The 13039-nt window shown below is 39.1% G+C and overlaps 1 protein-coding gene across 1 annotated transcript in view; it reads left to right on the forward strand.

Moving 5' to 3' along the window:
• Positions 1–12322, forward strand: part of LOC307270168 (uncharacterized protein) — a gene marked incomplete at both ends in the record, with an annotated part of 32285 nt that extends 19963 nt beyond the window's left edge. The window contains 3 exons of the mRNA XM_080053336.1: positions 9140–9532; positions 11166–11399; positions 12093–12322. Coding sequence (XP_079909462.1) covers positions 9140–9532; positions 11166–11399; positions 12093–12322 — 857 coding nt within the window. The remainder of the gene's footprint in view (positions 1–9139; positions 9533–11165; positions 11400–12092) is intronic.
• Between the last annotated feature and the right edge of the window lie 717 nt (positions 12323–13039).

Below are 13039 nucleotides of genomic sequence, written 5' to 3' on the forward strand. Positions count from 1 at the left end.
TTTGATTTGAACCATTCCATAGTAGATCTGGCTGTATGTTTAGGGTATTTAACCTTCTGGAAGGTGAACCTCCACCCTAGTCTCAAGTCTTTTGCAGACTCTAACAGGTTTTTCTGCCCTGTATTTGGCTCCATCCAGCTTCCCATCAACTCTGACCAGCTTCCCTGTCCCTGCTGAAGAAAAGAATCCCCAACGCATGATGCTGCCCCCACCCTGTTTCACAGTGGGGATGGTGTGTATAGGGTGATGTGCAGTGTTAGTTTTCCACCACACATTGCACTTTGCGTTAAGGCCAAACATTTCCTTTTTGGTCTCATCTGACCAGAGCACCTTCCTCCAACACTTGCCACAAGCCATGCGGGGGACACAGCATATTCAGATGAGACCAAACTTGAAGTTTTTGGCCTGAATGCAAAATGCAATGTGTGGCGGAAACTAACACTGCACATCACCCTATACACACCATCCTCACCGTGATACATGGTGGTGGCAGCATCATGCTTTGGGGGTCCTGTTCTTCAGCATGGACAAGGAAGCTGGTTAGAGTTGATGGGAAGATGGATGGAGCCAAATACAGGACAGAAAACCTGTTAGAGTCAGCAAAAGACTTGAGACTGGGGTGGAGGTTCACCTTCCAGAGGGACAGCAAGCCTAAAAATACAGCCAGATCTACTATGGAATGGTTTGAATCAAAGCATATGTGTTAGAATGGTCCAGTCAAAGTCCAGACCTCAATACAATTGAGAATCTCTGGAAAGACTTGAAAATTGCTGTTCACAGACGCTCTCCATCCAATCTGATGCTAAATCTGAAGCTCAAGCTATTTTTTAAAGAAGAATGGGCAAACATGTCAGTCTGTAGAAGGGCAAAGCTGGTAAAGACATACCCAAATAGATTTGCAGCTGTATTTGCAGCAATAGGTGGTTCTACAAAGCATTGACTCAGGGGGCTGAATACTTTTGCACGCCACGTTTTTCAGTTTTTTATTTATAATTTTTTTTTAAAACCACGTTTCATTTTCATTCCACTTCACAATTATGCGCCACTTTGTGTTGGTGTATCATATAAAATCCCAATAAAATAAATGTACGTGTGAGTATTCATACCCCTTGAAATGTTCGACATTTAGTCACGTTACAACATTGCCTTATCTGTAAAATGGGAGGGTGTTCATAATATAATGTACAGTATCTCACAAAAGTGAGTACACCCCTCACATTTCTTCAAATATTTTATTATATCTTTCCATGGGACAACACTGAAGAAATGACACTTTGATACAATGTAAAGTAGCGTGTGTACAGCTTATATAACTGTGTAAATTTACTGTCGCCTCAAAATAACTTGACACAGCCATTAATGTCTAAACTGAAGGCAACAAAAGTGAGTACACCCCTGAGTGAAAATGTCCAAATTGGGCCCAAAGTGTCAATATTTTGTGTGGCCACCATTATTTTCCAGCACTACCTTAACCCTCTTGGGCATGGAGTTCACCAGAGCTTCACAGGTTCCCACTGCAACCCTCTTCCACCTATTCATGATGACATCACAGAGCTGGTCGATATTAGAGACCTCGCGCTCCTCCATCTCCCGTTTTAAGAAGCCCCAAAGATGCTCAATAGGGTTTATGGCTGGAGACATGCTTGGCCAGTCCATAACCTTTACCCTGAGCTTCTTTAGCAAGCCACTGGTCGTCTTGGAGGTGTGTTTGGGGTCGTTATCATGTTGCAATACTGCCCTGCGGCCCAGTTTAAGAAGGTTGAGTGCACGTTTTCAGTGTCATACCGAGAGGTTGGCTTTGGAAAATAGACGTATGAATACTGCCAGCATTGCTGCAGGTCTTGAAGTGGTGGGGGGTCAACCTGTCAGTGCTCAGACCATACGCCGCACTTTGCATCATACTGGTCTGCATGGCTGTCGTCCCAGAAGGAAGCCTATTCTAAAGATGATGCACAAGAAACCCCACAAAAAGTTTGCTGAAGACAAGCAGACTAAGGACATGGATCACTGCAACCATGTCCTGTGGTCTGATGAGACCAAGATAAACTTATTTGGTTCAGATGGTGTTAAGAGTATGGGGCAGCAACCAGGTGAGGAGTACAAAGACAAGTGTGTCTTGCCTATAGTCAAGCATGGTGGTTGGAGTGTCATGGTCTGGGGCTGCATGAGTGCTGCCAGCACTGGGGATCTACAGTTCATTGAATCTTAACATGTACTGTGACATACTGAAGCAGAACATGATCCCCTCCCTCCGTAAACTGGGCCGCAGGGCAGTACTGCAAAATGATAACGAACCCAAACACACTTCCAAGACGACCACTGGCTTGCTAAACAAGCTGAGGGTAAAGGTTATGGACTGGCCAAGCATGTCCCCAGACCTAAACCCTATTGAGCATCTTTGGGGCTTCTTAAAACAGGAGATGGAGGAGCGCAAGGTCTCCAGTATCCACCAGCTCCGTGATGTTGTCATGAATGAGGGGAAGAGGATTCCAGTGGCAACCTGTGAAGCTCTGGTGAACACCATGCCCAAGAGGGTTAAGGTAGTACTGGAAAATAATGGTGGCCACACAAAATATTGACACTTTGGGCCCAATTTGGACATTTTAACTCAGGGGTGTACTCACTTTTGTAACCGGCAGTTTAGACATTAATGGCTGTGTGTCAAGTTATTTTGAGGGGACAGTAAATTTACACTGTTATATAAGCTGTACACACGCTACTTTACATTGTATCAAAGTGTCATTTATTCAGTGTTGTCCCATGAAAAGATATAATGAAATATTTGAAGAAATGTGAGGGGTGTACTCACTTTTGTGAGATACTGTATATGGACAATCACCAAATTGGAGAGTATGGCCCTAAGGAGACCTTTATCAGTTTAGTTCATATGCCCAAAATGACCATTTATCAGGTTAATAACAACATGACTATACTTTTCAGGTCTCCCTTGCAAAAGAGTATTCGGTCTCAATGGGATATACCTGTATAAATAAAGGTTAAAAAAAAAAAAAAAAAAAAAAAAAAACTTAAGCAATATCACATGAGAGGGACAAATGTTGTCACTATATCAGCGCTGCAGTGCTTCTGTCGAAAATGCCATAGCGATAATCAATAGGTCTAGATGTAGGAAATGGTTACTAATTAGAAACGTATTTCACTCACACACACACATGTAAGAAAAATTAAAGAATAACAAAGGGCAAATACAGCCTTTGCACTCCTTTTTTTCCCGGGCTGAATTTTAAAAATATGTATAAATGTATGCCTAGATATTGTATATTTAAATACATTCTTGAGCTTGTGTATGACCAGACACTTTCAATATTGCTAGGTTGCCAGATTACAGTTTGTGTATCTTGGTGTGTTGCCAAAAAGTGATCCTCCCAAAAAGGTCTTACAGTCAAATAAAAAAGGTATTTAAGCCAATATACGTCCATGATTTCAGAACGTAAACGGGACTAAGAGGGCTCTGGTCCAATAAAGCATCAGTACAAATGTGCCGACATAGCGTTAACATGCTGGGACCGTGGACTGAAATAACTTTTTGGCAGCACACCGCAACGACTCTGACAGCTTCACAAAATTACAATTTTGGATCTTGGTTCTGTAACTAATGTTACCAGTGATTAATGGATTAGGTTATACATTTTTTTAATGGAGCTGCATCGAGCTAACCCAGCTGAGTGTAACATCACGTTACAATGAAGTAACCCCCGAGCTTACGTTATCTATAGTCTAGGTCCTGGGTAAGATTTGTATGCGCTTCATTTAGCGTGGAATATCTCAACTGTTATAGACTATTATGACCCCAGTGAACAACATGGGATGTGTGACAAAATCTCTACCGGGGACGAAAGTCCTGAAAATGACCACAACAGGTTACACTAGTATCACACTACGTGGTGAATGGGACTTTTTTTTTCCTTTTTAGATATCCTCATACTTTTTTACCAGATTCATCTTCATATTAAGATAAATACTATTTATATACTATTTGACCTCAACTACTAGCTAACAACATGAATTTGGAGCAATAAATTATTGAGAAGTAGCTGGTCAGCTAATTGCTAACGGTGTTGAGCGTCAATTTAGCATGCTATTTCTTTGTATCTACAAGTCAATAACAAACACAAACTCGGGATTTGGTGTAATTTACAAAGGAGAACATGAATGAACAGTCAGAGTGACATTGTCCGATAAGTTTAAACGGAAAAAAAATTCTCAACTGATTAACCTTGGCATGACTTCTGAATTTTTTTTAAATTTACAGAATAAAAAATAAAAACAATAGTTAAATTACAACACTGCAGAGAAAATCCAAGCACAAGCATCTGTACGAACCCTGATAGTTGCATTTGGTGGGGTTCAATAAGAAGAATGGAAGTAGCTGATGGAAGAAGGATTTGTCCAGCGTGGGGTGTCTTTCTGATGCACATGGAGGGGAGAGTAAAATTAAGAGAATGTCAGTAAACAAAATCAAATAAATAAACTAAAAAGGCGTACATTCACATTTTCAATTTACAACATCCATTCAGTGTGTGTGTGTGTACTTACCTACTTTGAGGTCTTCCATTGAAACTTAGTCAATTGGTGAGGAAAGTCGTCATCCAAGGGTTTTGGGAATACAGCTTTTTGTTAACCAGGCGGCCGTCTTTCTGATGGTTCCGACTTTGGCGGCGCACTTAGTTCCCTCTACTGGGTTTATCCTGAGAAATCATTTTTAACACACAAAAGCAATAAATTAGTTATCTAAATATTTACTTGACCCACTTCATGGTTTTGCTTTTTTCTGAACTGATACAGTACATGAGATGCATCATGGTACTCCACAAAGGAAAAATGCAAGCAAACAAGTTCACAAAGAATGTATTCATACTAGGGATGTGAACAATGTGTCGATTCTCGGCTCGATTTTCGACACGTGCTTAAGACGACTCGAAAAATAGAAATCGATAAATCGGGTGTTTTACTTTATTAGATGTTTTGGGGACATGGGAGACGTCCGTCATGCGAGTTCATGTGTGGTCGCGAGCGCGCTGCAGGTCCGGTGTGTGTCAACAGTGCAGTGCAACATATGCAGCATAAAGTTAAATTAACATCACGGTCGTAGACGAATATTAAAAGGTTATGCTTTATATGTTGCACTTTCTGTTTTCAGCCGAGTAAGTTACATTCACCTCCGACGCATGGACAGCGTTTTTAAAATTAAAGCCTCTCTTTATTATCAAAAAGCTTTGATGCAGATGAAGTCTGAACACACACAGCGGGCGGCAGCAGTGTTTTTAAAGGAAAGCGCAGTTTATCAGCACCACAACTACGTGATGCTGCCGCAAAAAAAAGGAACACTGCCTTTTTTTATTTATTTTTTTTAAATGGCACAGTAAATCGATCGATTTGTCGATTCATGCCTCCGACACGTCGACACGCAAACAATGACTCGTTTAACATCCCTAATTCATACATTTGAGCCACTTAGACAAAATAGTATGGCAGAAAGTTTCTGTATTAATAAAAAGGTTTCGGTGCTCACCTCTGTATCAATTATGTTGTGCAGGCCGACCCCCTTGCTGTAGAGATAGAAGCAATCGACATAGGAAGCCAAGGCAGCAGCAAAGTTGTGTTGCTGACTGATTTGATATGCCACCTTTCCCTTGATGCTGACCATCCACTGGTCAGTGGACAGGAGCTTTTCACCTGAAATAAACAAACACAAATTATAATAAATGTATTCAACAAAAATGTAAATGCAACCCTTTTTATTTGTCTTTGCTCCCATTAAGAGTTAAGATAAAACACAAATTAATAAAAACTTTCTGTTAACACAAAAGGCTTATTTCTCTCGAGACGGAGCGCTCTCTCTGGTGTACATACCTGTGGTCAGCATGCTACATGGATTTGCTATCTTTGCATAAGATCATTTTAGGGTGGCATATTTTCAATATAATTTGGTAACAGAATGAGAGAAATAATCCCTTTGAATGCATAGAAAAGGCCTGAGATGTTGTACTTAAACTCATAAAAAATTGAAGTAAAAACAAAAGTGTACCCTTTACTTGTAAACCAAGGTAGAACGCCAGTCCAGCTCTACTATGTACAGGAATACAAAATCTTAAGGAAGATGCCATATTTTGGAAAATATCGCCTATTTGACATCCTTTCAATAGTAGGACGAGAAGAGAGATGCCCTTATATTTCTGTTCAGCAGAAATCTAGGAACACACATCCAGTAAGCTTAGCACAATAAAAGGTAGTCTCTAGTATACACAGCCTACCTCCGTCAAAAGCCATCATTTTAACATTCCTAGAACCCCAAAACACACTCATGTACATGATGACTGGCACATTTACCCCACTATGAAATAATAATCTCAAAAATGATCTAATAATTTAAAATTATTTTCCTAATGTAGGGTATGTGGAAGTCACAATATGTAAATGGGGCGTTTTGGAGTACTATTCAGCTAAGTACAATGCTTGGCTGACTAGCAGGGGGCACATTTCTAAAGGTCCCTATTCCCCAGAGAAGGGCACATATATTCTTATTTTTTGAGGAAAAATGGAAAATAGGTACATTACATTTTAATTTAAAAACTTGCTTAACCTTAATAAAAACACACAGTGTGACTTTGCTACATTGCATAGCTTTGGATGCCATACAATACTGGTTACCTAACTAACAAACCTAACACAACAACTATTTTTATCTTACCAAGTATAATGAGTCTCTTCTTGACATTAACAGTGGTTTGGTTGGCATTGTCTGCAAAAAAAGGAAGAAAAAAAGAATGTGAAATCAAATGAATGGCTTCATCAATAAGTTCAACATAGTGTGTCACATAAATCACCCAAACAAGCTTAACAAATGTAGTGTGAAATAAGAGTGTACAAGTTAGCTTTTTCCCTCCCAAATTTAAAGTTAGCTAGGCTATATAGAAAGAGAGCAACCCTGCTATGCTACTTCTCATTCAAATTCCCCAGTGAAATAGTAGTTTAAAAAGCCTACTAACTATGTTTGCACCCAACTCCAACACTGCATGCGGTTAACATGTGAGTTAAAATGGTTAACACAATTTATCATCGACAAGCCATTTTAAACAGCAGTACAATGTTAACCTGGCTAACACCAACTGTTACCTTGCTAATGCTAGCGCAACATATGACTTTAGCAATGGAAAACGATCACTGAAATCCCTATTTGCGCATTGCGCCGAGCGTTAATTAACAGAGCGTTAATTATACGAATAATCTCGTCAGCCGATAAAATATTCAAAACTTACTGTGGGTTTTGTTGTATGCTTCCAGCCATCTCACTGGAGACATTTGAGAGGCTTTTGAGGATCAAGTTCTTCGTCTCCTTCTCCATCTAGTTATTTCGCGCAACGGTTATGCTGCGTTCAGGGACACAGGGAATGTGAGACACTTTCTTTCCATTACAGAGAGATCAAGTGTTTGTAATGGTTTGTAATGAATGTCCGCCAGTAGGCTACAATGTCAGTGCCAAAGAGCCTATTTTACCACTGATAACTTAATTTTCATTTTAAATCAGCACGTATCCAAATTGATCTCAATGTGGGTTATGTAGGCTACAAAAGGAAGCCCAAAAGGCTGTTTTAAAGCCAAACACCTTCTTGTTCTTCTTTTTTTTTAATTCTTAACATCACCACGCTGGTTTGAATGTGTGTTACAAAAGAACACTACAGCTAATATAATAATAGATAATGTTTTTGCTTTACTGGGAAGTAATACAATTCCAATTGACCGTTTTTTCTGAATGCAGCATCTGTAGAAGAAAGTTCTAGAACATGCATACATTGGTTGCTTACTGTAAATAGTGTTGTAAATTACTGTACTGTATGTGTGTACCCATAATGCATTACAGGAAAACAGTATCCTACCACATTTTTTAATTATACAGTAAATAACTGTAGTTTATTAGAAATTTCCCATGGTGCATTGCAGGAAAACAGTATCCTACCACATTTTTAAATTATACAGTAAATAACTGTAGTTTATTATACATTTCCCATGGTGCATTGCATGTTACAGTTTCATACTGTAAAATGTTTTAAAAGTATTTTACTGGGCATTTTCTGGTAATTAACTGTAGCGTTTACAGCAAGGGCTAACAGTGCATCTTTAACGGACACTATCTCAACATTCGATTTTTTCAACTTTCTAAAGCACTTACATCAACTAAACTTTCCATAATCATTCTCAGCACTATTCTGAAGGTTATTACAGAAGGATTTGAAACATTCCTTGGGCTCTTCTTGGGATTTTTCTGAGCTCCTGCACCAGTGTCAGGGGGGAGGGGGGGGGGGGGGGGCACCAGTTTGTAAACGCTGCCATACTGAGAAATACAGAGAGAGTTTTGTGGAGCTGATAATAGGCTTAATCAACTTTGTGTCAACTCTTTTTGGTGAAGGCTTGAATGTAACAGACATTCATCTATATGAAAAAGTTACGCACTGTCGCTTTAATATGCTATAAACACGATTTTTTTCTGTCCTTTTTCCCCAGCCTACATTGAAGCAGACAGCCAGTTCACTCACTCACTCACTCACTCACTCACTCACTCACTCACTCACTCACTCACTCACTCACTCACTCACTCACTCACTCACTCACTCACTCACTCACTCACTCACTCACTCACGTTTTTTTTAGCTATACGGCTAATCATTTTTTGCTTTTCCCCAGGCTACATTGAACTTTGTGTCAACTCTTGAATGTAACTGACGTTCATTCATATGGAAAAAATTTACGCAGTGTAGCTTTAATATGCTATAAACATAATTTATTTCTGTCCTTTTTCCCCAGCCTACATAGAAGCAGACATTAAGCTCTCTCTCTCTCTCTCTCTCTCTCTCTCTCTCTCTCTCTCACACACATCATTTTTTTCTGTGTTTTTCCCCAGGCTACATTGAAGCAGACATCAATTTCACTCACTCACTCACTCACTCTCACACACACACACTCTCTCTCTCTCTCTCTCTCTCTCTCTCTCTCTCTCTCTCTCTCCCCAGGCTACATTAAAGCAGACATCAAGTTCACTCACTCACTCACTCACTCACTCTCACACACACACACACTCTCATGCTATTAACATAATTTTTTCCTGTCCTTCTTCCCCCCCCAGGCTTCATTGAATCAGACATCCGCTTCTGTCCCGACAAACAGCACCGCCTGTCTAAGCTGAACAGGCAGGCCTTGCAGCTTGACGCACCCCTGGGTCCTAGTGCCTCCTCCTGGTCCGACCCTGACAACTGGAAAACCCCGTATGACCACTGGAAGAAAGACACTAAACAGTTCAAGGACAAGACACCCATCACAATAAACCCGTTCACGCAGACCACTGGACCGAGGCATACTTTAAACAAGAATTCGGACGCCATTGATTTTTTTAATATGATGTTCCCCGCCGTGCTAGTGGAGCTAATCGCTAACGAAACCAACGCGCACGCTAAGATGTGTAAATACCTGGGCGCAGGTACAAAGGGCTGGGTCCCCGTGTCCACGCACGAGATCAAAGGTTTGTCCAGACAAGATTCAATCAAGGTTTTTTTTTTTTTTTTTTTTTTATTAATATATAAAGGGACACTGTGTAACATTTTAAGTAATTTATTCGCTAAAATCAATATCCTCATTCATAAATATGTCCTCATTGGTGTAAAATCACCTCTGCCAATAATCTGAATTATCCTCCTGAGCGGAGAATTACAAATATTAATATTACATTTTGTACATTGAGCAGGCAAGTCTTATGTAGGAATCCATGTTGGTTGGAATGTCATCAGGTGCATTGTTTAGAATGTAGAATTGTTCTTGTCCTTGAAGGCCATTGTAGCTTCTGTTATTATTCTAAAGGGGTGGGGTTACCCAGGGAGCGTTACATTCTAGAACTTTGTAGAACTTTCTTGATGATGTCATATTACACACTGCACCTTTAAATGTTATTCTATTATTATTTTGGCTTTTCATATAGCCTACTTTTTTTTTTTTTTTTTTTTTTTTTGGATTCAATATTTACTCAGTAATCAGTTATTTTTGTAATATAATTTTTTTTCTGACTTTTTTTTGGTCCACGCACAAAATCAGAGGTTTTTGGGAAGAGACTTAATGTAGTCTAAATATGTAATTTTGATTTTAAATTCAATATTTTTTTTTTTTTTTTTTTTTTTTTTATTAAATATCAGATTTTTTTTAGATTAGATTTTGGCTTTTGATATAATTTATTTTTTTACTTCTTCTTTTGGCTTTTGATATAATTTTGTTAATTAATTTTATTTTATTATTTTCAACTTTTTTTAGCCTACATATTTTTGATAAATTCAAAAGAATTACTCAGAAGTTTTATTTTATTTTATTTTTACAAAAAAAATTTATTCAGTGACTTTTCCCTTTACTTTATTTTTTAAATTTTAAATTTTTTTTACTTTAAATTATTTATTTTTTAATATTTTTTTTTTATGAATGAACTAATTAACCCCTCCTTTTCCTGCAGGGTTCATTGGCATAGTGATCCTGATGGGTATTCTGACAAAAAAAATGCATATATCTTTCAACTATTTATTCTTTTGTTCATGAATTTATTTCATATTTTTAATATTTTTATAATAATAATACTTATTTGCATTTTTTAGTTTTTCAGTTAAAGTTTTAAACTTTTTGTTATTTTTATAATTAAAAAAAATTATTTAGTGAATTTCAATTATAATTTTTTTTTTTTTTTTTTTTTTTTTTTTTTCATTTTCATTATTCATTTATTTATTACGGCTCACGGCCATAGCACATGGCATGGAGCACACAATTCAACTGAGATCATTACAAAACAAAACAATGGTGCACGGCAAGGAAAAACAAAACAAAAACAAAACAAAAACATCACTTAAACAATGGCAAAACATTTCTCAAAAAGGCGCCTGTTTTAACAATAACCCCTGGCCTACTTGCCCTCAAAAGCGAAATCAATTTGGTCATGGATGGAAAATAAACATAATAATTTGGCAGGTACTTTTTTCTAAAATACATTACGTCCACATTTTTACACTCAAAAAGTACATGGTATTCATCTCCAACACAATTAGAATCACAGAGGTTGCATATTCTTTGATTTCTTTCCAGCCCTTTGTATCTTCAACTAACTAGCCCCTGTTTCCCTGCAGGGTTCATTGGCATAGTGATCCTGATGGGTATCCAGTCCCTGCCCGACCCCTCTCTCTACTGGAACTGGGCTCACTACGAGAACAGCTACAGCTTCCAGCGCGCCATGAGCTACCAGCGCTACACACACATCGCACTGCACATCCGGCCCGGCAGCCTGACCACCGAGGCATTCAGGGACCCTGGGACACCTCAGGACTCTCTGAGCATCTTCAGGCCTATGCTGGCTATGCTGGGTACGTCAGCTAGCTTTTATTTAACCATGAAAACACACAGACAGACAGACAGACAGACACTCACTCACTCACTCACTCACTCACTGTAACGCACTCACTCAATCACTCTGAACAGAGCGGACGCTCGCAACACAAACGTTAAAAAAAAAATAACAAATTGACTCCAGAAATGAATCATCCTGCGTTAACACGTTCATTTTGACAGCCCTAGTTCTAATGAGAACAAGTACACAGGCACAGTATGGGACTGATACTGGTATTGGTATCTGTGCAGCCATACTAATTTCAGTATATCAAAAAACTTTAATCCTGCAGTGTGTAGAATTTTGGGTTTTATTTCCTTGCAGATTTTGTAGAAAATAATTATAATATCCATAAGTACGTTTAATTTAGTGCATAATAGCTGATAATTTTTTTCCTTAGAAAGGGTCTCATATATGTCGATATTTCTCCATACTTTGGACCAAGGCCTTGTCACCGCCATTTTGGAAGTGTCATAGTTGGAATGTCATCGGGTGCATTGTTTAAAATTTAGAATTGTTCTTGTCCTTGAAGGCCACTGTAGCTTCTGTTATTATTCTAAAGGGTTGGGGGTTACCCAGGGAGCGTTGCATTCTAGAACTTTGTAGAACTTTCTTGATGATGTCATATTACACACTGCACCTTTTAACAATTAATATTTCTGTTTCCCAGGGCGTGCGATGTGGAACTCCTACCTGCCTAACTGCTGCCTGACCGTGGACCGCGCTCTGCTGCCGCGGATGGAGGAGAAGCAGGACCCACAGAGCCACGCGCTCTACGCGACACACAACACCCAGACGCAGCCGCAGGTCTGGCTCCTCGCCGACTCCAAGTCCGGGTACTGCCACCGCTTCTTCATCCAGGCTGCGGAGATGGTGAGGAGAGATGTACGGAGCCCCTAAAGGGATATGGAGGAAAAAAAAAATTTTGGTTGAGAAAAAAAAAAAAAAAAAAAACATGGAGGAAAAAATAATGTTGGTTGAAAAAAAAAAAAAAAAAAATCAAAATTTTTTTTTTTTTTTCAACCAACATTTTTTTTCCTCCTCCATGTCCCTTTAGGGGCTCCGTAGAGATGAGACCGCTTTTCTTTTTCTTTTTTTTTTTTTATCTTTTATGGATTGTTTCACTGTGTATCAGGGTTCGACATAACGTATAGCCCGATGGCCCGGGGCCAGTAAAATCATATGCAGGGCAAGTTGATTGGCCAGTCACTGTCCCGCCCGGGCCAGTGACTGGCCAATCACAGTTCAGTATCTTTTTGTAGACTATCATGGTTCATTGAAATGCGCGTTCTGAGTCGTAATGAAAGCAGTGTTTATTTAAGACTCAATATAATAAACCTAATATAAAATATATTTTTTAATGAAAGGCCAGTGGACAACCGATGCGTGGGCGTTTTGACAGGCACCGTTGGCAGAGCTGCCTACCGTCCGCCTGCGAGTCGACAAATCAATCGACTTACTCTGCCCCCTTTCTTTCTTCCCACAGCAGAGGTTGAGGCGCAGAAAATGATAACTGCGCTTTTCCTTTATCTGCCGCCGTAATGTTACAATATTTGCATCCAAGCCCCAATGGTAATAGAAATGAGAGGCGTTATTTAAACGCTGTGAATGCGTCTC

The sequence above is a fragment of the Ammodytes marinus genome, assembly GCF_949987685.1.
Source record: "Ammodytes marinus genome assembly, chromosome: 25".
Lineage (NCBI taxonomy): Eukaryota > Metazoa > Chordata > Actinopteri > Uranoscopiformes > Ammodytidae > Ammodytes > Ammodytes marinus.